General features: G+C 49.8%; 1 protein-coding gene across 1 annotated transcript; it reads left to right on the forward strand.

Moving 5' to 3' along the window:
* The first annotated feature begins 754 nt into the window (after positions 1 to 754).
* On the forward strand, positions 755 to 23149 carry TMEM72 (transmembrane protein 72). The gene is made up of 5 exons (XM_043476297.1): positions 755 to 1081; positions 16676 to 16742; positions 18425 to 18496; positions 20031 to 20170; positions 21582 to 23149. Exons 1-5 carry the CDS (start codon positions 1012 to 1014, stop codon positions 22058 to 22060), a joined length of 828 nt encoding a protein of 275 aa, XP_043332232.1. The 5' UTR covers positions 755 to 1011; the 3' UTR covers positions 22061 to 23149.
* Positions 23150 to 23691: the final 542 nt, after the last annotated feature.

Genomic DNA, 23691 nt, shown 5'->3' on the forward strand with positions numbered 1-23691 from the left:
TAAAAAATTTCAGGAAAATGTCTGGAAGGAAAACTAAAACTTGATATAATTTGATCTATGTCAGTTAGTAAATTAAAAATTAGTAAAAGCCCACCATTGTCCAATTTTAGAGGACAGTCTCCTCCAAGCCTCCCTCAGAACATGCTTTGAGGACCATCAATCCAGGCAAACCCTCTCATTTGTTTTCTGCAAAAGTTACCAAGGCACATGCATATCTTTGGGTTTCCCCAAGGTCACCCAGTTAATTATTGACATAGAAATTCACCTCCCAAAGAATCATAGTAATTTCCCACATCACCTGTCAGGGATGCATATCAGGGATGAAGAAAATTCTGTATGTGGCATGGGCCTGAGCTAAGCATGTCTGATCAGAGTCCAAACGTGCCATAGACTTGAAAGCTTTCTAATCCACCTATGCACAGAAGAATAGAAGCTTGGAACTCATTTCAAAAGTTGTTTCTGTGATTTAAAGACACATGCCTCTCTCCCATACACACACACACACACACACAAAGCTGCGTGCACATCGTCACCACCAAACACTGACTCTCAGACCCTGAGGCTTGAGGCCCAGGTGTGACTCTCTGGGCCTTTCTGCTGCCCAGTAAGGAACAGCCTGGGCTGGCTCCTCGGCTGATTCCCTCCTCCCAGCCAGAAACAGTTAATTGCCAGCTCCAGGCTGCCTCCAGCCCAGCCCTAATCGGCCGGATCTCAGGCGGCCACGCTGGGGCCGCACAGCAGCTCCAGACCAGGCCCTGGCTGTGCTGAGCAGTGAAGGCATTCTTCCAGGGTAATGATTAAGCCGAGCACCTGGCAAGCTGGGAAGGTGAGCCCTATTCACACCTTGGCCAGGCTGAGGTGGCCTGGACTGGTTTGGGAAGGCAGGGCCCCAGCGTGCACAAGCCCAGAGCTGGCAGCCGCAGCCTCCCGCTGCACACAGACAGCCTGGAACCTCTTGGGCCAGAGCTTCTGCTGCCTGCCCTGCTGGGACCCTGCCTCGCCCCCGGCACCATGAAGCAGCAGGTGTTCTGGACGGGGCTGGAATACACCTGTCGGCTCCTGGGCATCACCACCGCTGCAGGTAAGACCCTGCCTCCCAGCTCTGGTCCCCTGTGTGCTGGGCTCAGCAGACAGGGCTGCCCAGGGGGTGGGCACCAGCCAGTGGGGGATGGGCAGAAACACCTGGCCACATCTTCTTCACTTTCTTCCCCCAAACCCCAGAAACATGGCTCTTCAGGGCAGTGGCAGGAGCAGTGGGGTGAGCCTGGGGCTGGGATGCAGGGGCATGGTACAGAATCTCTGCTTGGCCACCCACATTCCATGTGACTTTGGGGACCCTTAGCATCGTCAACTGTGAAATGAGTTGAGGGGGCTACCCCTGCCTTCTTGGGGACTGTTGCGAGGTGGATGGGGGAGACCTAAAGGTGAAACTGTAAAGGGCCAGGCAAATGTAAGAAACGGATTCCTCCCTGTATGGACATGGAAATGGTCAATGGAGTGCACCTTGTTTTATTCAAACCACAACCCACTTCATGGAGGGAAGCTGCACTCGGGGATCCCAGGCTTCCCTTAAAGCACTATGGGTTTGGGGAAGACAGAGTTCCCCATGCTGGACTGCTCTTTCTCACCCAGCCTGATCTGGGGGCTGCTTGACTTGCTGGGAAGATGGGTGGTTACAGAAGAACCTGAGCAGCTGTGACCCTGAGTTCTGCCTGCTCACCTCCCCTGCTGAACCTGGCCCTGAGCCCTGCGCCCCCCGCGTGGTCAGGACCTCTGTTGGGAAAGTGAGCAGGCAGCACTCTGAACCCTTAGCTCTGGGCCCCACTGAGCTTTAAGGACCAGGAAGAGACACCCTCTGCTGATCAAGTCCTTGCCTTCCCACTGCTACTCACAATCTTACGCATTCATCTTGGCAAATGGGAGATGGCCCCCAGCTGATCTCAAACAGTGCTAGTCCCCAGCCCTGTCACCCAGCGATGCATGACCTGGGCAAAGCCACCTGGGTGCTCTGGGGTCGTGCTTTCTGGTCTTTAGGATAAAGATAACTGGACCTGCTGGCCAGGTGTTTTGGAAGATCAAGGATGCATGAACTGAGGGTAGCTAAGTGGAAATGAGGATGCAAGCCCCTTGAGAGAAGCCCCAGGACATACTTCAGAGCTCCAAGGGGATCTGTGTCATTCCCAAGGTAATATGCTAGCAAACAGACTTTTCTTAACCCTGAGTTAGCACACGGAGGGCTGTCGTCAGTGGTCTAATCCCACCCATCCTGTTACAAAGCAGAGCGTTGAAATTCAAATAGGGGTAGTGACCTTACCCAAGGTCATGCTACAAGTCAGGGGGACAGCCGACCTGGAACCCTGATCCCTCGACTTTTTAAAAGGCCAGGACTCTGGCCAAAGAGCTCCCTCTTCCCAGGGTAAGAAGCCCAATGCTGCAGGGGCACTAGAGGGTCCGGAATTGCTCTGCTGAGGGTTCTGGGTAAATGCACAAATGGAGGCCTCAGCTCCAACCTCTGTTAGAACCACCATGTGGCCTGCACCTGGAGGAAAGAGCGCCAAGCCACCTTACCATCCAGCCTGGGGGAGAGAGGTTAGCCCTAAGGGTTTCTGTGTCTGGGGTTCAACCCTCTACCACTGCTGATCTGGACTTCACCCTGCCATCCTCTAAGTCTTGGTTTCCAAATATGTAAAATGCACCCCTTTCATTTGTCAGAAATCACAGTGACACTTCTCCCTGTCATACTCTGCCTGGAGGGGAGGCCTCGCTCCTGTTGGGAAGCTGTTTTAAGAGGTATATAAACTTCTAATGGATTAGCTGCAGACAGTTTAAAAGTCTGATTTATCTCAGCCAGTGGAAGGGTCTGCAGCTACACACATATAGCCCCCAACCACACACACACACATACACACTACACACATACAAACTGTGCCTCTGAACCACAACCCTTATCTCTTGCAGAAGGTTACTGTTAATGCAGAGAATGGGCCTCCCGCTTGGTTTTGATATAGGGTCCAGGTTAAATACAGGCCACTATATTGCTTTCTAATGACCAGGCTTTCCAGAAATGGTGTTTTGGGGCTTTCTAGAGTGCTAGGAGTAGGTGGGAAGCTAGAAAGAGGGGTGTTAGTCATCTTAGGAAAATCTCAAGTTTCTTTCAGCATCCCTGAACTGCTGGCCTATTTCCAATGTGTAAGATTTACAAATTCCTTATTCCCTTAAGCCTTTTTTTTTTTCCCTGAAATCCTCTGTTGAGAAGTCCAGGCCTTGTGAATAGGGGCATTGCTGCTGGAGGGGAAATCAGACTTGAGACAGAGGCTGTCACTTTGCAGAAACCCTGGGAAACGTAAAGTAGCCCTGGTCCCCCTGTGCGGAGGAGTGTGGGTTTCCTAGAAACTAGGAAAAGCGTGTGACCCAGGTCACCCAGAGTGTCACCTGCAGGGACCAGGCAGCTCCTGATCCAGCAGCCCTTCCCGGGTTTCCCTTTCCCTCTGCAGAAGGATCTGAGGCTGTCAGCAGCTCAGAAGGCACCAGGCCCTGGGGTCACACACCAGTATGGCAAGCCCAGAAGCTGTGGCCAAAGCATTCCCTGTGCAGATGCTTCTTGGCTAAGCTCAACTCTTTTTCCCCATTCGGCCCCTCTAAATGAAGCCCCACTAGGATGTCCAGGGATCCCACAGGCCACTGCTGTCCCACCCCCACAACCAGCCCCACACCACAAGTGGACACAGAGTATTGCCACTGCCAAACAAGGGTACACAGGCTTCGCAGACTTCCCCCCAAACAGAAGTGTTTTTAAAGTTAGAAAATGAGACTATTCTTGCCTTTGGATCAGTCATAAAGTTGCCAGATCATCACAGACCCACTTCTCCCCATTTACCATACACTTGGCTAGCATCATTCATTTGTACCCCTTCCCTGGCCATGGAAGGCATTGGGAGTCCCTCTTTTGCTGAGATGTGTCACCAGACACACAGACACACCTGTGACTGGTTGAGACCACCCTATCAGTCTAGTGCCCCCACCATCGGTCCATCCTGACCAGGCACAGCCTCAGGCAGGTGGGGTCATGGCGAGAGTGGATAGAGTTACACTGAAACAAAGGAAGGTTGACCAAACACTTCCTAAATCTAAAGACTGGCATTCTTTTTATCTGCAGAATTACATGATCAATTTTATTGAATGAAAGATTCATTAAATTCTACAGTACTTAACAACTTTCAAAAGTTTCACACACATGATTTCATATAATTCCACAATAACCCTTTGTGTTTCTTTTGCCCTACTCCTATATTGCCCTTCATCCTTCTGTCTCCCCACTGGTAACCACTCATTCGTTCTGTATATCTGTAAAGTCACCGATATTTAATCCAACTACTCATGCTCTGTCTTTGAATGATTACCAAGCATGCTTTGACCAGCACCACCATGACTATCTCCAGCCAAACTCACTCCTGGACCTCATCTGGGGACAGACAAATCTGCACACATTTCCAGAGGGAATTATCACAGTAGGACCTTCCATGTATGTGTCCAGAGATACGTGACTGACAACAAACTCGAAAGTCAATTATTAATTAAAGTCACTGCCGCAGACTTACCAATGTCCATGAGGACCAAGCGCTGAGCTAAATCTCATTTTACAAATGAGGAAGTGAAGGATTAGAATGTTCAGGTAGTTTGGTTAAACAGCCAGTGAACAGCAGGTCCCAGATAGCGCAGTGGTAAAGAATCCGCCTGTAATTCAGGAAACATGGGTCTGATTCCTGGTTCAAGAAGACCCCTTGAGGAGGGGACGACAACCCATTCCGGTATTCTTGCCAGGAAAATCCTATGGACAGAGGAGCCTGGTGGGCTACAGTCCATGGGGTTGCAAACAGTCGGGCATGACTTAGTACTGAACACACAAGCAAACAGCAGGTCTGGGGTTGGAGCCCCAGTTTGCCCAGTCACAGGGCAGTGATGCAGTGGAACAAAAAGTCTGGAAGTCCATCTAGGATTCATTTAACTGGCAAACATTGACTGAGTTCCCACTTTGTGCAATGTAGGCACGTGGATTAGGATGGTATGACCTCTAGCCTAGAGAAGTGCGTCTGGGGGCTGTCGGCACACATCTCCCAAGAAGATACCACACAGCCAACAAGAAAATGAGCTGGGCTTGAGATAAAGCCATTTTAAGCAAATCTTGCTTATCACAAATCAATGTGGGATCAACTTGGGGTGACTTAGGAATTTTGTTTTGTTCCAGGTTCTTGACCCATTAACCTCTTCTCTACATAAACGACAGAGCTGCATTCCTGACAGCCCCATGCCTTGCACAGCCCATTCGAATGGAGACTTGGCTTATTAATATAGACCAGGATAAAGGAAGCATTTAAACCTAGATGTTCTCATTATTTTTTAAAGAGTACAGCAAATGCATAGTCTGACTTTAGTCCTATTTAAAGCCTTTGGAAGAAAAACAACTGATGCTTCTGAGACAATCATCTTGGGCCCTTCGTACTAATATCCACTCTTCTTAAATGTATGTCCCTGTGACCTTCTCCTGCCACCTAGGGAAGCTTCATGTACTCCAACAATCTGCAGGTGGATTTATTACCCAAGCAAGACCTTATTGTTTTCAGATCTTCTAAGTGGATGTAGACTGTTTTCCACTCTGATTATTCCAGTGAGCAAATGAAATATTCCCATCTTTGTTCCACCCTCCTACCATTGGGAGATAATACATTTGGCTCAAGTATTTCTCTCTTTACTTCTTCATGCCTGAGACCTCCTTATTAGGGGCTTCCCTGGTGGGTCAGACAGTAAAGAATCCTCCTGCAAAGCAGGAGACCCAGGCTCAATCCCTGAGTTGGGAAGATTCCCTAGAGAAGAGAATGGTTACCCACTGCAGTATTCTTGCCTGAAGAATTCCATGGACAGACGAGCCTGGTGGGCTATAGTCCATGGGGTCACAAAGAATCAGACATGACTGAGCAACAGACACTTTCACGTCACTTTCTTCCTTCATAGAGTTAGAACAAAAAGTTTAGAAGTCCACCTAAGACTCTTTTATCTGGAAAATATTGGCTGAGTTCCCACTTTGCACAATGTGGACACATAGATTAGAATGGTATGACCTCTAACCTGGAGACCTGTATGATCTGACCAGGGAGACAAGCTAGTAAACACATATCCCAGTGCCTAGCTCTGAAGCATAGTACTTGGGAGGGTGAATCTGTGTCCCTCTCTACCACTTACTAGACATATGGCCTTACGCATGTCACCTAATCATTTTAAATGTCAGTTTTCTCATCTATGAAATAAGGATAATAAGTTCATCTGCCTTCTGGGGTCACGAGCATCCAATGAAACAATGACTAAAGCAGCAAACTTCATGGCACACAGATTCTCACTCAGTTCAGTTCAGTCGCTCAGTCGTGTCCGACTCTTTGCAACCCCATGAACCGCAGCATGCCAGGCCTCCCTGTCCATCACCAACTCCCGGAGTCCACCCAAACCCATGTCCATCGAGTCAGTGATGCCATCCAACCATCTCATCCTCTGTTGTCCCCTTCTCCTCCTGCCCTCAATCTTTCCCAGCATCAGGGTCTTTTCCAATGAGTCAGCTCTTTGCATCAGGTGGCCAAAGTATTGGAGTTTCAGCTTCAACATCAGTCCTTCCAACGAACACTCAGGACTGATCTCCTTTAGGATGGACTGGTTGGATCTCCTTGCAGTCCAAGGGACTCTTAAGAGTCTTCTCCAACATCATAGTTCAAAAGCATCAATTCTTCGGTGCTCAGCTTTCTTTATAGTCCAACTCTCACATCCATACATGACCACTGGAAAAACCATAGCCTTGACTAGACAGACCTTTGTTGGCAAAGTAATGTCTCTGCTTTTTAATATGCTGGCTAGGTTGGTCATAACTTTCCTTCCAAGGAGTAAGCGTCTTTTAATTTCACTGCTTCAATCACCATCTGCAGTGATTTTGGAGCCCCAAAAAATAAAGTCAGCCACTGTTTCCACTGTTTCCTCATCTATTTGCCATGAAGTGATGGGACCGGATGCCATGGTCTTAGTTTCTGACTGTTGAGCTTTAAGCCAACTTTTTCACTCTCTTCTTTCACTTTCATCAAGAGGCTCTTTAGTTCTTCTTCACTTTCTGCCATAAGGGTGGTGTCATCTGCCTATCTGAGGTTATTGATATTTCTCCCGGCAATCTTTATTCCAGCTTGTGCTTCCTCCAGCCCAGTGTTTCTCATGATGTACTCTGCATATAAGTTAAATAAGCAGGGTGACTATATACAGCCTTGACGTACTCCTTCTCCTATTTGGAACCAGTCTGTTGTTCCATGTCCGGTTCTAACTGTTGCTTCCTGACCTGCATAGAGGTTTCTCAAGAGGCAGGTCAGGTGGTCTGGTATGCCCATCTCTTTCAGAATTTTCCACAGTTTATTGTGATCCACACAAATTCTCACTCAGCACTGTCTAATTTTAGAAGAATGTGTAGGACATATAGTTTGCACAGTGTGAGCTGTGGGATCTCCTTGCAGGATGGAAAAGAAAGATTCGAGGAAAGGAACAAGCTAACATATGATCCTGAGGCTAGAAAGGAAAAAGGGGCTATTCTGTGAAAGCTCTTACCCTGAGTCATATTTTTCTTCACATTTTGAGCTTGGGCCATTAAGATCACCCCACAGGACGCTGATTATTCCTACACCACATGTAGTGATGAAATCAGAGGAAAGATGGTAGCCTCATTTTATTTTTCATGGGCTAACAATTCTTTTAAGATTATTCTTTAGTCTGTGCAACCAACTGAAGAGAATTGTTATCAAGAAGGAAGGTAGTCAGAAACAAATGGCTAATGCTGGGCTGTCCCCTGAGCCTTCCTAGCTTGCCATAGGCCTTGGTAAAGATCTGATAAAAATAAAAACATGGTATGTGCAGCAAGAATGGAGAATAATTGGAGGCATAGTCATTGTTTTCTAATGCCAGGAAAGCTGCCATATGGAAGAGTGAGTGAGCAGATATATTCTCTTTGAATACAAGAAAGCATAAGAATCAAATACTTGAACCAAATACTTTGACTTGAAACCAAGACCTAGAAGAAATTTCTCTTGTGGGTTTCTACTAGAAGGATGTTATTCTGCATCAAGGTCAATATCATCAGCAGTATCAGTGAACGTCTGTAGGGTCCTTCCATGTAAAGGATGTCATCAGCAAAAGGCAGTATACTGTCCCAGGTGATTTCTTAACCTTGAATCTTATAACCCTGAAGGAAGAATTAATACTATGCTACATAGCCCTTCTAGAAACTTGAAAAGGAGGAGATGGTTCTCAAGCCATTCTATGAACTAGAATTATTGTGTTATCAAAACTAGACAAAGAAATCACAAGACCACTGGTGGCCCAGTGGTTAAGACTCTGTACTTCCAGTGCAGGGGGCACGTGTTCAATCCCTGAGTGGGCACATGCCACATGGTGTAGCTAAAAAAAAAAAAAATTTTTTTTAAGGATACCCACAAAGAAAATGATTCAAAATGGTTAGACTTAAATGTAAAACCCAAGACTATAAAATTTCCAGACAATACAATAAAACCTTAGTAATGTGTTAGGCAGAGATGTTTTTAGGTACAATATCAAAAGTTCAATTCATAGAAGAACAAATTAATAAATTGCATAACTTCAAACTTAAAAACTTCACTCTTGAAAATATAATGTTAAAAGAATGAAAAATAAATCAACAGAGACACGATGATAAATAAGCACACGAAAAAATATTCCACATCAGTAGTCATTAGGAAACTGCAAATCAAAACCACAATGAGATACTATCACATACCTATTGGAAAGGCTAGAATTAAAAAGACTTACTATACCAAATGCTGAAGTGTTGGCAAGGATGTGGAACTCTCATACACTACTGATGGAAATTTAAGATGGTATACTCATTGTGGAAATGGCTTGGCAGTTTCTTTAAAAATTAAACATACACCTACTGCATGATCCAGGTATTTTGCTTCCAGGTGTTTATCCAAGAGAAAAGAAAGTCTATGTTCATACGAAGATTGTACAAAAAGACTCATAATATCTTTATTTGTAATAGCCCAAACTAGAAACAACCCAAGTACCAATCAACAGATAAGTTATAAACCAAAGTGTATATCCACACTACTTAGCAATATAAAGGCATGAACAACTGATACTACAATATGAATAAATCTCAGAATAATTATGATGAATAAAAGTAGATAGCAAAAAAGGAGTACATCTTGTATGATCCCATTTGTATAAACTTCCATAAAATGCAAACTAATATCGAGTGACAGAAAAGAGATTAGTGGATCCCTGGGAGTGGGAACAAGGGTGCCCAGATGGCACTAGTGATTAAGAACCCACTTCCCATTGCAAGAGACATAAGAGACACAAGTTTGATCCCTGGGTTTGGAAGATCCCCTGAAGGAGGGCACGGCAATCCACTCCAGTATTCTTGCCTGGAGAATTCCGTGGACAGAGGAGACAGAAGTAGGCTACGTTCCACAGGGTCTCAAAGAGTCAGACACAACTGAAGCGACTTAGCAAGAATGTACGCCAGGGAGTGGATACAAAGGTGGGAGGGTAGGATTACAAGGACACAAGGAAACTTTGGGGGTGATAAATATGTTCATTACCTTGAGCAGAATAATAGTTTCCCTGGTATATGCATATATTAATACTTAGCAATTGCACATTTTAAATACATGCAGTTCATTGCATGTTAATTATACCGCAATAAGGCTGTTTTTAGTAGTAGATGTGTCAGCTATTTATTGCTAAAATAACGCTGTTACTTCAAAACCTTAGACATACAGCCATAAGCTTTTTGTGTGTGTGTCTGCAAGGCATGCAGAATCTTAGTTCTTGGACCAGAGATCAAACCCACATCACCCGCAGTGGAAGCATGGTCTTAACCACTAGACAGCAAGAGAAGCCCCCAGAAATAAGCTTTTATTGTTCACACATCTGGGTGAGTAGGCTAGGAGTCGCTGCTCATGTAGACTGAGTGCACTCACCTATCTGAGCATCAGACAGCTGTTGGTTCATCTAGACTCGCCTCGGCTGGGTTGATAAGGCCCCTCGTGCTCCAGCAGGCTGGCATAGACACATGCCTATGATAATGGCAGGGACACGAGAGGGTAGGTCCAGTGCCCAAGTCTGTTTCACATCTGTGCTTGTCTGTTACCTGACAATCCTGTTGTCCAAAGCAAGTCACACTGCTGAGCCCAGATTCAAGGGGTGAGGAAACAGACTTCTCTTTAGTGCAAGGGACAGCATTGGCATATAACAAAGGGTGTGGATACCGAGGGGATGAAGACTGGGGAGGCATCACTGCAACCTGCCAAGGCACTTTGGCCAATCTACAAGGCCAGACAAAGTAGACCTCTTGGATGGTCCACTATAGTCTAAGACAGAGACTCTGGTAGAGAAAGAGGACCCTCTTGCCTTCAGGTCATTCTCCCTAAACTGGCATGTGAGTGCTGATGGAGGGCTCTAAGGACCACCCTATACTCTAATCTCTTCTAACTGAATATCTAAAATTTTCTTCTATAAAATCTTGGCCTCTTCTCATATGTCTCTGAACCCTGGTTCCTAGGTGTCCGTTGAATGGCTCTCAACACCCGAGCAAACTTCCCCGCCATACTTAGAATCTGCCACAACTCCTTCTGAGTCAAGAAGCTTGCAACTACTACCTTATTATCTCATTGGATTCTTAGCAGCTAGTTCCTGCATCTCTGGGTTCTTAGAAATGGTGCAGATTTAGCTTTCAGGTCTATAGTCAGCTGTGACCCCTTCTGAACCATCCCCAGCCATTGTCATCAGATCAGTGTTTCCCTACCAGAGATGTCCCTACAGACATTAAGACCAGCAGGAGATATGCCATAGCTGTGGATGAAGAAAATCAATAAATACAACGTGGGGTGTTAAGAGGTACCTTCAGCAGCAGTGAGTATGACCTTCTCCCCCAGCTCCCCGGGCATCCAAGGCCAAGACCACTGCCTGGCATGGAAAGTCAGTGAGCATGGCCCCTAGTGACCTCTGAGAAGTGTCCTGTGTTCTCACCAGGACACCACACTGAATGCAAATACAAGTGAAAGTGTCAGTCACTCAGGCATGTCCAAACCTTTGTGACCCCGTGGACTGTAGCTCACCAGGCTCCTCTGTCCACGGGGATTCTCCAGGCAAGAATACTGGAGTGGGTTGCCTTTCCCTTCTCCAGAGGATCTTCCCAGCCCAGGGAATTAAACACAGGTCTCCTGCATTGCAGGCAGATCCTTTACTGTCTAAGCCACCAGGGAAGCTTGCATTGAATGCAAGACAGGTGTCAAAACTCAACCCAGTGGCTGAGTCAAAACAGATAAGCTTCAACCCGCCATGACGCTGGCCCTGAAGCAAAGGAAGCGGAGATCAGAATTTGTGGAGATAGCCTCTTAGCCTTAACCCTAACCCAGACAAGGCCCCATCCTCAGGAGCACATGGACTCTTAGCAGGATGCACAGAGAGGCTTACACTGAGATGTAAAGGTAGATGGGGCTTTGGACCATTTATGTCAATTGAGACTGCAGAAGGGATCTGCTAGACACAAAAATCAATGAGCAACGTTAGTATACAGAGAAGAGCTCATGAGCCACAATAAAAACATGTATTAATGGAAGGAAAGGATGAGAATAAACCCTCCCCTTTCCCCATGGCTACAGATGGGAATGCCCTGCCTCTCCTAATAATGCTATTAACCATCAACTACATTTGCACAACACTCTATAATTTACTAAGACTGAGGCTCATAGCCTGTTATGCATGTTTTATGATCCTCATTTTCTGGAATAGGAAGCAGACAAGGGAGTTACCATTTGTGTGAGGAACCGGATTCTGCTTTTCTGATCAAGCCTCCCATTCTCTTTGCCGTAGCCCAGCACACGCACCCACACTTCTGTCCAACCACACTCTGGGACCAGAACTTTGAGATGCCTGGAAGATGCTCTGCTGTGTGCCTGGCCCAGGCCTGCACCACAGGTCTAGAATCTCTGATCCCTGCTAAGGCTGATTAGAACAAACAGCTCAGGACAGCAACTCAGAAGAAAGCCCTGGCCTCTGGGAGAAGAAAATACTGTACTGTGGTTGGACACAGCTCAGACAAGAGGGAAAGAAACCAGAGGCCAGGGGATGAGATGAAGAGGCCAGGCTTGTCCACAGATGCTGATTATAACAAGACTCCAGGAAAGATGCCTCCCAAGAGACTGCGAGGGGAAGTGAGATGGAGGGGTGGGATGGGCTGTGTCGGGGTGGGCTTGTAAAGTGGTTCTGTTGGGCTGGGACCAGGGCAAGAAGATCCTACAGGATGGGTGACTGGGAGGGATGGAAGGAGTCTAAGGCCCCTCAGTGGGAATGTAAAAGCCCACATACCACTCCGCCCAGCACCACTACCACCTGCAGCACAAAGGACGATGCAACTCAGAATCAAGGCTGTTCTGGAGCAATTTTTTCTTATAGGGATGTTGTTATAATGAAGTCTTGATGCAGGAGACATGATGGCATTTGTCCCCCATCTTCATTCTCAAATCGTCAGTTCTTCTGTCCCCATCCCTAGCTCATGGCGAGAGCCACAGCGTCATTTGTTGGGGTGAGTGGCTGATGTAGGTTGGCCCATTTACTCAGAGCCAGAGCCTGCAAAACCACAGAAGATGAGATGGAAGCACAGTCTAGGAGTAGCTGCTGGGAGACACCATGAAGCCTGGGCAGGCAGCAGCCAGCAGCCAGGCAGGAGCAGGGTCAAGGCCATAAGCAGACAGATTGGCACAGAGGAAAGGAAAAGCTTCACGTTGATCAGCGTTGCCTCAGTGTCAATGGTCTGTCTTTGAGAACATGAGCCCCAAAACTAAGAGGATCAATCAGGGGAACCCTTGGCCCCAGTGTCAAAGGGCCTTATAAGCCTCCCATGAGAATCCCCTATGGATCTCTTGGCCTGAGGGGTCATGCTCCCAACTCCAGCCCCCTGCTCTACTCCTCCAACCAAAGGCCATTCCTCTGTCATTGGGCTTGCAGAACTAGCATGCTTATTGTTGGTTGAGAGCTCTTGGAAGGGTGACCTCATTTCCCTTGCTCCAAAATGGGCTACCTGGAGGCTGGGAGAGCTGAAGAGGCCAGAGTCAGAGGGAGGAAGACGCTCATGTGTCTGGACCACCTGACGTCTCTCAGCACAAAACCCATTATTTTCCCCAACCCAAGCAACAACTCTGGGAGATATAACTAATTCTACACATTCCACACATGGCAAACCCAGACCAGATGGGCTAAGTGTGGGCATGTGTACTAAATCTCTTCAGTCACATCTGACTCTTTGTGACCCTATGGATCTAGCCCACCAGGCTCCACTGTCCATGGGATTCTCCAGGCAAGAATACTGGAATGGATTGCAATGTGCTCCTCCAGGGGATCTTTCCAACCCAGGGATCAAACCTTCATCTCTTATGTCTCCTGCATTGACAGGCAGGTTCTTTATCACTAGCGCCACCTGGGAAGCCCCATGGGTTAATTACTTATCCACAATTACCCACTCAGAACCAGGATTCCAACCCAACTCTTTTTCCTATTGTTATTCTCATTTTTTAAAATTTTCTTTTTCTGTTTTGGCCTCACCATACAGCATGGCAGACCTTAGTTCTCCAACCAATTCTCAAACCCGCGCCCCCTGCATTGGAAGTGCAGAATCTTAACCGCTAAGCCGTCAGGGAAGTCCCTGTTATTCTCTCGCTGTCTTCTTTTTTTGTCAGGGAAGTCCCTGTTATTCTCTCGCTCTCTTTTTTTTTTTTTTTTTTTGTTATTCTCATTTTTTAAGCTGCAAACAAACACTGCCTCTAGCTGCTGCTGCTGCTAAGTCACTTCGCTCGTGTCCGACTCTGTGCAACTCCATAGATGGAAGCCCACCAGGCTCCCCCATCCCTGGGATTCTCCAGGGAAAAATGCTAGAGTGGATTGCCATTTCCTTCTCCAATGCATGAAAGTGAAAAGTGAAAGGGAAGTTACTCAGTTGTGTCTGACTCTTAGTGACCCCATGGACTGCAGCCTACCAGGCTCCTCCGTCCATGGGGTTTTCCAGGCAAGAGTACTGGAGTGGGGTGCCATTGCCTTCTCCGCACTGCCTCTAGAGTGTTCCTGAAATGCCCCTTTGACTATTGATGCTCCGTTTAAAGACATCAAAATTGCTCTCCATGTGCCAAAGGGATACAAGTTAGGGAAAGGGACTGAGTTCCCAAGAACCTCTCCTGCCATCTGCTGGTCATCCACCAGGAGCCAGTGCAAATGTACGAAGACTATGGAGGTGAATGAAGGCCCTGCCTCACCCCAGAGGTGAACAACCAGAAGCATCGCCTTGGACAGACCGTCCCTTCCCCCAGGCCCTGGGTGGGAAGATCCTTACCTGGGCTGGGCTGTATTCTTGTGCCAGAAATTGGTGATTTCATTGAGCCCCTGTGATGTGCTTGGCATTAATTAACTCACTGAGTCCTCAGAGAGATCAGCAGAACTATTAGCTGGCAAATGTGAAACTGAAATGCAGGATCTGACTTAGACATCCACGATTGGTTGGCTGATTGGTTGGTTTTACTTACACTCTCTATGCCTCCATCACCTCTTGCATAAAATAAGGGTAACATAGTACTTTCATATAAAACTGTTGTGAGGACTAAATAAGCTGTGTGGTATGCTAAGTCGCTTCAGTCATGTCCAACTCTTTGTGACCCAATGGACTGTAGCCCTCCAGGCTCCTCTGTCCATGGGATTCTCCAGGCAAGAACACTGGAGTGGGTTGTCATTGCCTTCTCCAGGGGATCTTCCTGACCTAGAGGCACTTGGGAAGCCCCTTAAATAAGTTAATAAATGCTAAATGCTGAAAACAGGACAGAAAACATAGTGAAAACTAAATACACGAATATTTGCCTGCATAACACACACACACACATACACACAGGTCCACAGTGGGAACCAGGAAATGGTCCATTGCCTGGAGGTAGAACTCTCAGTTTTGTTTTGTAGACCCTTTACTTTCTAGATGTGTCCTTGGGAGAACTACACAAGGTCGCTGAGCCTCATCTCCATCCCTGTAAAAGGGGGCATACAGAACTCCCTGAGTCGTGGGGCTGCTGGCAGGAACCAGGACATGTACAACCATTGTGTGTAATCCACTGAGTGCTCTACAGGTTATGTTAACACTGCGGAGGGGCATGAAGCTGCAGGGCATCCCTGACTCTTAACCTGGGACAAGCCAGAAGGCAGCTAGAACTTGACGAGGACAGAGGCATGGGGTCCTCCTCCACTCTAGCCCTCAAGCACAGGGCGCACTAGAACCCAATCCCTAAGGATACATTGCTATCCCCTTCCTAGATGGAAGAGCTCTGTTCCCTTCTCCCTAAAGTACTTCTGCATCCCACCACAAAGTAAGGGGTGGAAGTGCTGGCGGCTAAGTGAGGGACTGAACCCTGCATGTCAAAAGTCAGAATTTCTGCAGTGGATCAAGAGCTCAGGTCACCCAAGTATGGGAGCTTACAAGGGAATCCACCAGTGAAAAGGGGAGGCATCACTGCCCAGGGAAGCAGCCCCCAGTGCAGCAGAGACAAACGCCCATGCACCGGCAGCTGAAAACAGCCCAGCCCTAACTCTCTGGGGAGCAGACGAGGTGAAGTCACCATTTGGCAAATACCAGTGTGGGTCATCAGAGCCTACCGAGAGAAATGTAGGGTGCATGGGCTGTAACATAGGATGCAAGGACTGTAATGTAGGGTGCATGGACTGTAATCAGATAGGGCCAGAAAGAGATCTGATTCGTGGGTCCCTATGGTGGGAAGAACATTTCCAGACAATCTGCATGCTGTCTGTGGCGTTTCTTCCTCGGGCAAATGGGTTGGAGCCACGGCTGGTTGAGTGAAGCCATGAGAGTGAGGAGACAGCCAGGACCCAGCAAGTCCGCAGAGCTGGATCTGAGATGGATTCACCCTGGACAAATGGGAGTTCAAGTATTCGAGCCCAAACACCAGCTGCCAAGAAAAAATAGGAGGCAAGACGAGGCTGAGCCGCATCTTGTGTCTGAGCAAAACCCCACGGACTTCATCAGCATTGGGTCCAAAACGATGAGCCAAGAGTGTTCAATGCAACCGCCAAGCCAGCAAGTGAAAATGAGGCCATGGAAATAGCAAGAATAGTGATCTGGGCAAGGGAAGGGGGTGGGGGCAGGTCCCACGGCCAAGCACTGAGGCCCAGACACACAGCACCCATGGGCCTATAGGATGGTGAGGGCCCTTCAAGCCACTCCACGTGGAGGACAGCTGTGGAGCCTGGGGCTCGGGGCCTGTCTGTGGGCTGTTTCGGGGGACACTCAGGGCAGCATGACCAAGGTGGAAGAGGACAGGCATCTTCTCTGGGGAGGCTGGATTAAAAGGCCTCTGGGCTTCTGCATAAATCCCCTCCAGTTCCCAGAGACCAATCCAGAAGTTTCCTTGCCCTCCTTCCCGGCCACAGCGCCCGGTGCCACATGGAGAAGAGTTCCCCTGGCTCCCAGTGCCCAGGGGATGGCTCACTCCATGGCCAAGGAGCCTCCACAAAGCACTGCCATGGCTGGAGCACCCGGGCCCATCCTTCCCTCCTCTTCTTCCTCCCTTAGTGCTGATCGGCGTGGGCACTGAGACCTTCCTCCGGGGACAGTTCAAAAGCCTGGCTTTCTATCTGCTGTGAGTATGTGTGCATGGGCCCCTCCCTGCCAGTATGTTCTACTCCAGCTTACCCCAATCCTTCTGCTGAGATTCACCCACAGCACCTCCCCACATCCTACACAAGCTCTGTTCTGTCCCAAAGGTGAAAGGAGTAACAGGGGCTTCTAGAATATCCTCTTGTTTGGAAAGGACTTTAGACAGATCATCCCACAAACCAACCAATCAGCATTCCATCCATCCATCCATCCATCCATCCATCCATCCATCCATCCATCCATCCACCCACCCTTCCACCTACCCATCCATCTATACACCCACCCACTCCTCCACCTACCCATCCATACACCTATCTATCCATATCATCAATCATTTCTTTATTCATCAAACATTAAGCAAACTCTTTTTTAGAGAGATGGGAATCAGTTCAAAGGATTCTCTGTTTGAGCGCCTCTGTATGCCAAGCACAGTTAAATGTTTTGTTTACATTATGTCCTTTACCTTTGACAGAGTTATAGGAGAAGTGCACACTACATAGTCTGTTTTGCAAATTAAAAGAATTCAGAGGAGTAAGCAGCTCAGCCCACATCACCAAGCCCAAGACCAGCAGGGCCCAGATTCATCCACCTGGGTCCCTTTTGTTTCTCAACCTCTGTCTTTCTCTTCTGCCAGTTGCCTCTGCAAATGGCCCCTAGTGGGAAAAAAAAAAAAAAACCTGTGCAGGGGTGATGAGAGCCTGGTTTCCCTTCCCTGCGGGTTCTGACAACCCAGCTTCTCAGCAGGCCACCTTGAGGGACCACCAATCTGCCTGCAGCATCACCAGGCTGCATCCTCCACCCCCACCTGCTCCCATCCACACCCGCCCGCATCACTGTGCCTCCCCAGGGCTGCTCCTCAGAGCAACCTCCTTGGTTTGCTATTAATACATGGATCACACCCATCAGCTCCCAATCCCATTCTCTCCTTCCAGTCCATCTCCACTCTACCACTTTAGCCACTTAAAACTAGGTCCTTCTGACAATCTTCAGTGGATCCCACAGCCTCCAGCCTACACTCCTTTGTCATCCTCTGGCCTCTGTCTTATTTCTTATCCCTCAGTTTATACCCCAAGAACTTCTGACTCTTTCTCAAACTCACCCATGTCACCTCCCCTCTAAGCCATTACTCCATCCTGTAGAGTGCAAGAGAACCTTCCCAGTCACTCCAGCATTCCCAGAGCCTGATATTTTGCCCTGCGTGCCTCCAGAGCCTGGAGCCCCCGCCAGACAGAAGTGACTTTTCCTGGCTCCAAAGGCCCTTCATGTCTTACTGAGCCTGTGCCCGGCCACTGTGCACTGTCTTCCTGGAATCTGGAAGCAGGGCAGGCCTTCCCTCACTCCACATGGCTGCCTAGTTCGTCCACAGTCCTGGTGACCCTGGGTGGATGGATATGCCTGCCAGTGTCCAAGCAGCAGTGTTGGGGGTCAAGGTGGTCTTCACTGCTGGCCTGTAGGTCCCTCACCTACCTCTGGTAGCCCAGCCCAGCACAGGGCCTGGCATCCAGGAAGCTCCTAGTGGCTGTTGGCTGGATGGCAGGATTTGGTCAAGAAACTCCCGGTCAGTTGTTCAGCTATACGCAGAAGCCCAGGAGGCCAAGGTGCCGTGAGCAAACTCCCAAGGAATGTGAAGAGTGTGTCTGGCCTCCCTCACCTATCTCCACACAGGTTCACAGGAGCTGCCGTCTCTGTGAGCGAAGGGGCCTACTTTGTGGCTCAGCTGCTGTCCATCTGCTTCCAGTAAGTAGCCTCTGGAGCTCCCCCAACACCCCCCGTCCCAGACACCCCAGATGCCTCCACCCATGAGCACACGACTGCGAAGTGTTCTGCTCCCAAAGCAGCAGTGGATGGGTTCCCTCCCGACCCTGCAGTGAGCCCCAGCCCAGACTTGGAAGTGGACTGACACACCCACCAGGGCCTGAATCCACCGAGTCCACTTGCAAAGTCATCCTCATCCTCCAGAAACACCCGGTCACCGTACCTGCCATCTGAGTCGGCCACCAAGGGGCAGAACCCCGCAGAAGGCCAGCTTGGACCATGCAGAGCTGGGTTTGAGAACTGACTCTGCCTCCTGCCAGGATGCACGGATGAGTCAGGGCCTTGGCCTCCAGGCCCATTTGTGGGGCAGGACTGCAGACCTTGCAGGGTCTCGGGAGGCCACATGGCCACAGAGGCCTGTACCTCTGCCCACTCGTGTTCAGCTCACAGAAGCTGTCATCAGTGTGGCCAAGGACTCGTCCTGGGCCACATTCTCAGAACCTACACAGTTGGGTCTCTAGGCAGTCAGCATGAAGAGTCAGACTTCAAATCCAGCTGTCCTGTATCTTGCAAGGCCACTGGCTGCCTCCCAGGGTCACCAGCCCTGAGGCAGAAGTCTTCCCCCATTCCTGCTGAACACCACTGCTGAGGGACCCCTGCAGCTTCTCAGGGCAGGGGAGGGTGCTGCCCTCACCCTAAAGGGGCATTTTACCCTCGACTTCCTCCATTCCCACCCTGGGTTTGTCACAAAATAATGACCACCAGGGGGCACCAATAGACCATGGCAGAAGGCTCTGGTCCCACATAACCCAGCCATACCTTTCCTGCAAAGTGAGCCTGGGCTGTGTGCAAAGTCCGGCTTTAGGCCAATTCAGAGGGTGAAGGAGGGGGAACTAAATGCAAACACTAACTTCCTTTGCAACTTGGAGGAAGCATCCTTAAGGAAACCTGCTCAGCATCAGACCTCTACCAGGCCCATGTGTTAGCCCTTGCGTGCCAGTTAACATAGAAGCCCCTCTAGGCCGATGCCATCTCATGTCTAGGCAAGGCCCCTTTGAGCGGGGTACAGCTGGATTCCAGCCCTGTCGCCCAAGTGTCCAGGCCCTCTGTACAATGCACAACCCTCACAGCTGTCCCATCCAAGTGTTCCCCGTGCTGCACACCTTCTCCACTGCCCTGTGAACTCACAAGGTGCCCCTGGGTCTCCTACTCTTCTTCCCACCGCCTTTGCAGCATCCTGAGAGCATTTACCTTCCTCCGCCTAGACCAGACAGCCGTGGCTGCACGGCCTTTCAAAAAAACTGTTGGAGACCCTCTGGAGAGGCTCGGGCAAGGCCCCCTAACTGTGAAACCCACAGTGAGGAGTTCGCCTCCTGGGAGGAGTTCAACCAGAGGCCACTGCAGAGAACCCCGGCCATAATGGAACCCAGTCCCAGACTCTGAGGGCTTTTTACATTGCTGGGACTTTTCTGGGCGCCTCCCTACTTCCTGCCAATCCTGGACTTCCTCCCCGCAGGTGTCAGCCAGGGTCCCTGGCCTACAGAGCAAGAGAGAAGGCCCACTGGCTGGGCTGCTTCCAGAGGTTCCTGGCCTACATGCTGCTGTCGGTGGCCTGCTTCCTCCACCCTGTCCTGGTCTGGCACGTGACCATCCCAGGTAGGAGCTCCAGGAGGCAGTGGAGGCAGACAGGCTCCGGCCGAGGGTGGGCTCTGAGCAGGAGGGTCTGAATCCCCCTCTCATGGGCCTCAAGTGATGCTGGTTCTAGGGCCCCACTGGCCCCTTCCTGGCATAGACTGTAGGGATGAAGAATTTATCAAGAGGCAGGAACATCCCAGGAAACGCATTTTTCCTGTAAATGTCCAGAGGTTATACCCACAAAAGCAAACTGACCTTTTCTCCAATTCTTGTGTGTGATCTGAGCTTTCAGAGGGAGCGAGATGATCACTTCTCCATCCAAACCTTTGTGTCTCCTTAGCCCCTACCCATTCAGGTTCAAACTCCTCACCTGTTTGAAAGGCACACTAAATGGGACCCCCAAAGGCCTTCAAAATCCCTCTATTTATCCCCCTCTACTCACCCTGCTAGCCAGCCCAGTTTTCTGATCTCAGAAGCCAGAAACGGATGCTTCTACCTCCTGCGTTTCAATGAAGCCTTTTTCTGCTGGGACACTTCTCTCTCCTCCCTAGCTGTGAAAACTGCACCCTTCCTCAATACCCATCTACAATGCCAGGAAGCCGACCGCCTTTGGAAATGAGGTTCAAAGGCAGAGCCTCCTCTTCTTCCCTGTAGTTTCCACCCTAGCCTCTCAGATCTATCCTCACCTCTCAGGGCCACTCCAGGCAGCATTCAGTAGAGTCAGACTCAGCACGGCCAAGGTCAGAGTGAGCCACAACCTCCTACCTTTAGAAAGAGTGAGATACACGGGAGGCTCCGGCCCTGGCAGGCAGGAGAGCCACCTTCACCCTTTCCTCTGGACCAGGAGGGGCTCCCAGCAGGAGACAGAAGGGCCTCTGGCCTGGAGGCTGCATGAGGGGCCAGGAGGGGAGTGAATACAGTGCCGGCTGCTCCCAAAGGGCTTTGCAACTTCCTCTGTGTTTACTGGAGGCAGGTGGTAGTAAAGGAGGTTGTCCCCACTCCTGGGAACAGAAGGAAGCTCCAATCAGCAGTCGGATCCTGGTATCCAACCTAGAGTCCAGGTTTGCTGAAGGCATTGCAGGTCCAGACACAGCAAGCCATCCCTGAGAGGGAGGCTGAGCACAGTGAAGGGAGAACAGGCAGAAACAACACAAGGACCAGCTTCCTACACGAAGAGGGTCTCAGGCACAGGGTCTCCTGGCTAATGGTCGTGGTGAAGACCCCAGCATAGACTGGCCCTGCTGACATCCCCTGCTGGCCAGGCATCAGCCTGCCACAGTGTCTGATGTGGGTGTGTGAGGACAAGTTAGGTGTGCCGGCTGGAGCACTGGGGGCCTAGGTGTGGCTGCACAGGCCGCCTGCACAGGGACGGTGGGCATCTGGCTCTTCTCGAGGATGTGTCCAGCATCCTAACCTCCCAGATCTCTCCCAGGCTCTATGCTCATCATCACCGGTCTGGCCTACTTCCTGCTGAGCAAGCGGAAAAAGAGCAAAGCTGCAGCAGAGGTGCTGGCCCTCCCAGAGCAGTACACAGACCCTTCTAGCAGTGTGGTCAGCACCACCGGCTCTGGGGACACCGAGCAGACCTACACCTTCCACGGAGCCCTCAAGGAGGGACCTGGCTCCCTCTTCATCCACGTGAAGAGCATCCTGAAGGGGACGAGGAAGCCCAACACCCTCCGACGCCCGGACACCCTGACGGAGCTGACTCTGGAGCCGGCTGACTCACTGGCCAAGAAGAAGCAGGTGCACTTTGAGGACAGCGTGGTGAAAATCATACCGGCCCTGGCAGAAGGCCCAGATGATGGGGACAGCGAGCCGGAGGAGACCACCTCTGACACCACCCCCATCATCCCGCCCCCTGAGGCCCCACTCTTCCTCTCTTCCCTTGCGAGCCCCGGCCTCTTCTGAGCTGCTCTTTCCAGGCTGGGGGATGCTCAGCAAGGAGTCTGTATAGATATATGGTCCTGCCAGGAATTCCCTGGTGTCCAGGGCCCCTCGGGGGAGCTCAGAGTCTTCACAGGTCAGCTCTTTAGGGGTTACCAGACATCCCCATGGTGGTTGGGCCTCTGGGGCCATTGGGCAGCAGGACAGGTCCTGTGAAGACCATGAGGGTGGCACAGATGAAGCTCATGCTGCCTCGAGCCCTCACAGGGTCCTCCCTCCTGGACCCAGATCGGAGAAGTCCTTGTGCTTCCCTAAAGGAGATCGTCACTCCCACCTCACACAAGGCATCAGCCCAGAAGTCCTGGGGCTTCTTCGGCTCCTGAGCCCGGATCCTACACTCTACACTGTCACAGCCCATCTCCTCTCTGATGTAACATAGCTCTGCAGGCCCAGCAGTGCTCTGGCAGCTTATGCATCTCAAAGGCAGGTGTTGACGACCGCCATGGTCCTGAACTCCAACTGAGAGTGTTCGGGGACGGGAAGCGGGAAAGGAAGGCAAGGTGGCGAACCTCCAGGGTGGGAGCAGCGCTGAGGAGTAGGCTGCATTCTTTGCGTGCTCCAGGGCTGGCGCCAGGCAGCAGGAGTCACAGAGCCACTCAGGGAGACAATGGGGCTCTGTGCTCACTGCAGGGAGAGCGGGGCTGGGACAGTGATGCTCATTCCAGAAGCATCGCTGAGGGCTCCCTGTATCCCCACCACATGGGTTCTCAAGATTCCAAGCAGATGATGTAAATTAAAAGAGACTGTGAGCCGACAATCTTCGGCCGTGAATGCCAACATACATGACAAGGCGCATGCTGTGTGCAGGGGCCACGGGGCGGTGCCTTGGAGACTCACACAGCTTGGAGACGTGGCTCTGGCCTGCTTGGTGACTGGTGGCAGAAGAGGTGAGAAATGTATGCTTGTTCAAAATGGAAGAGAAGGAAGGACGAGCAGGGGAAAGAGGGGAGATAGGAAAGTGGGCAGGGAACAGGCCAGCCCTGTGCCACAGGGCCATGGAAGTAACAGTTAACCCAGAATGAACAAATAAAGTTGAATCAAATATTCAGTTAAGAAAACTGCAATATATATTTCTAAAAAGTGTTCTCTGGTCCTTCAGGTGGTTGCAAGGCAGAACAGATGTGTTATTCTTCATAAGTAATCTTAATTAATGAGCAATTATATTATATAATGCTTCCCATTCGTGTGTGTGAGCAAACACTAGGGTTCTGCAGAATAGCCCTTAGAGCACATGCTTTGAGGTTTAGGTAAGAAACACGTGCTTATTCTTGTACACTTTTCCATATTCCCTACAAGTTATTTCACAAATGAATGGAAATAGCCAACCAAAAGCTGGTATCAGTGTGGTGCCTAAACGCAGCAGGTGTCCCAAACAAGCAGACTCCTTCCTGGAGACAGGGGTAGGGGGGGACAGTTCTTCTGTAAAACCAAGTGAGAAAGGATACTCTCATAAGCCCTCAAAGGTGGAAGCTGCAGAGTTGTTTCTTTAGCCGCCACCAAGGAGGAACTTCAGGAGTCACTGTCCGGGGAGAATGAGTAATATGGATCATGGGTATGTGTAGGCAGGGATTGTGCTGGATTCGTAATGGGCCAGG

Source organism: Cervus canadensis, chromosome 8, assembly GCF_019320065.1.
Source record: "Cervus canadensis isolate Bull #8, Minnesota chromosome 8, ASM1932006v1, whole genome shotgun sequence".
NCBI lineage: Eukaryota > Metazoa > Chordata > Mammalia > Artiodactyla > Cervidae > Cervus > Cervus canadensis.

Coding starts and splice junctions, on each gene's coding strand:
- TMEM72 (XM_043476297.1), top strand. CDS start 1,012: ATGAAGCAGCAGGTGTTCTGGACGGGGCTGGAATACACCTGTCGGCTC. Junction 1,082..16,675: donor GGGCATCACCACCGCTGCAG/GTAAGACCCTGC, acceptor TTCCTCCCTTAG/TGCTGATCGGCGTGGGCACT. Junction 16,743..18,424: donor AGCCTGGCTTTCTATCTGCT/GTGAGTATGTGT, acceptor ATCTCCACACAG/GTTCACAGGAGCTGCCGTCT.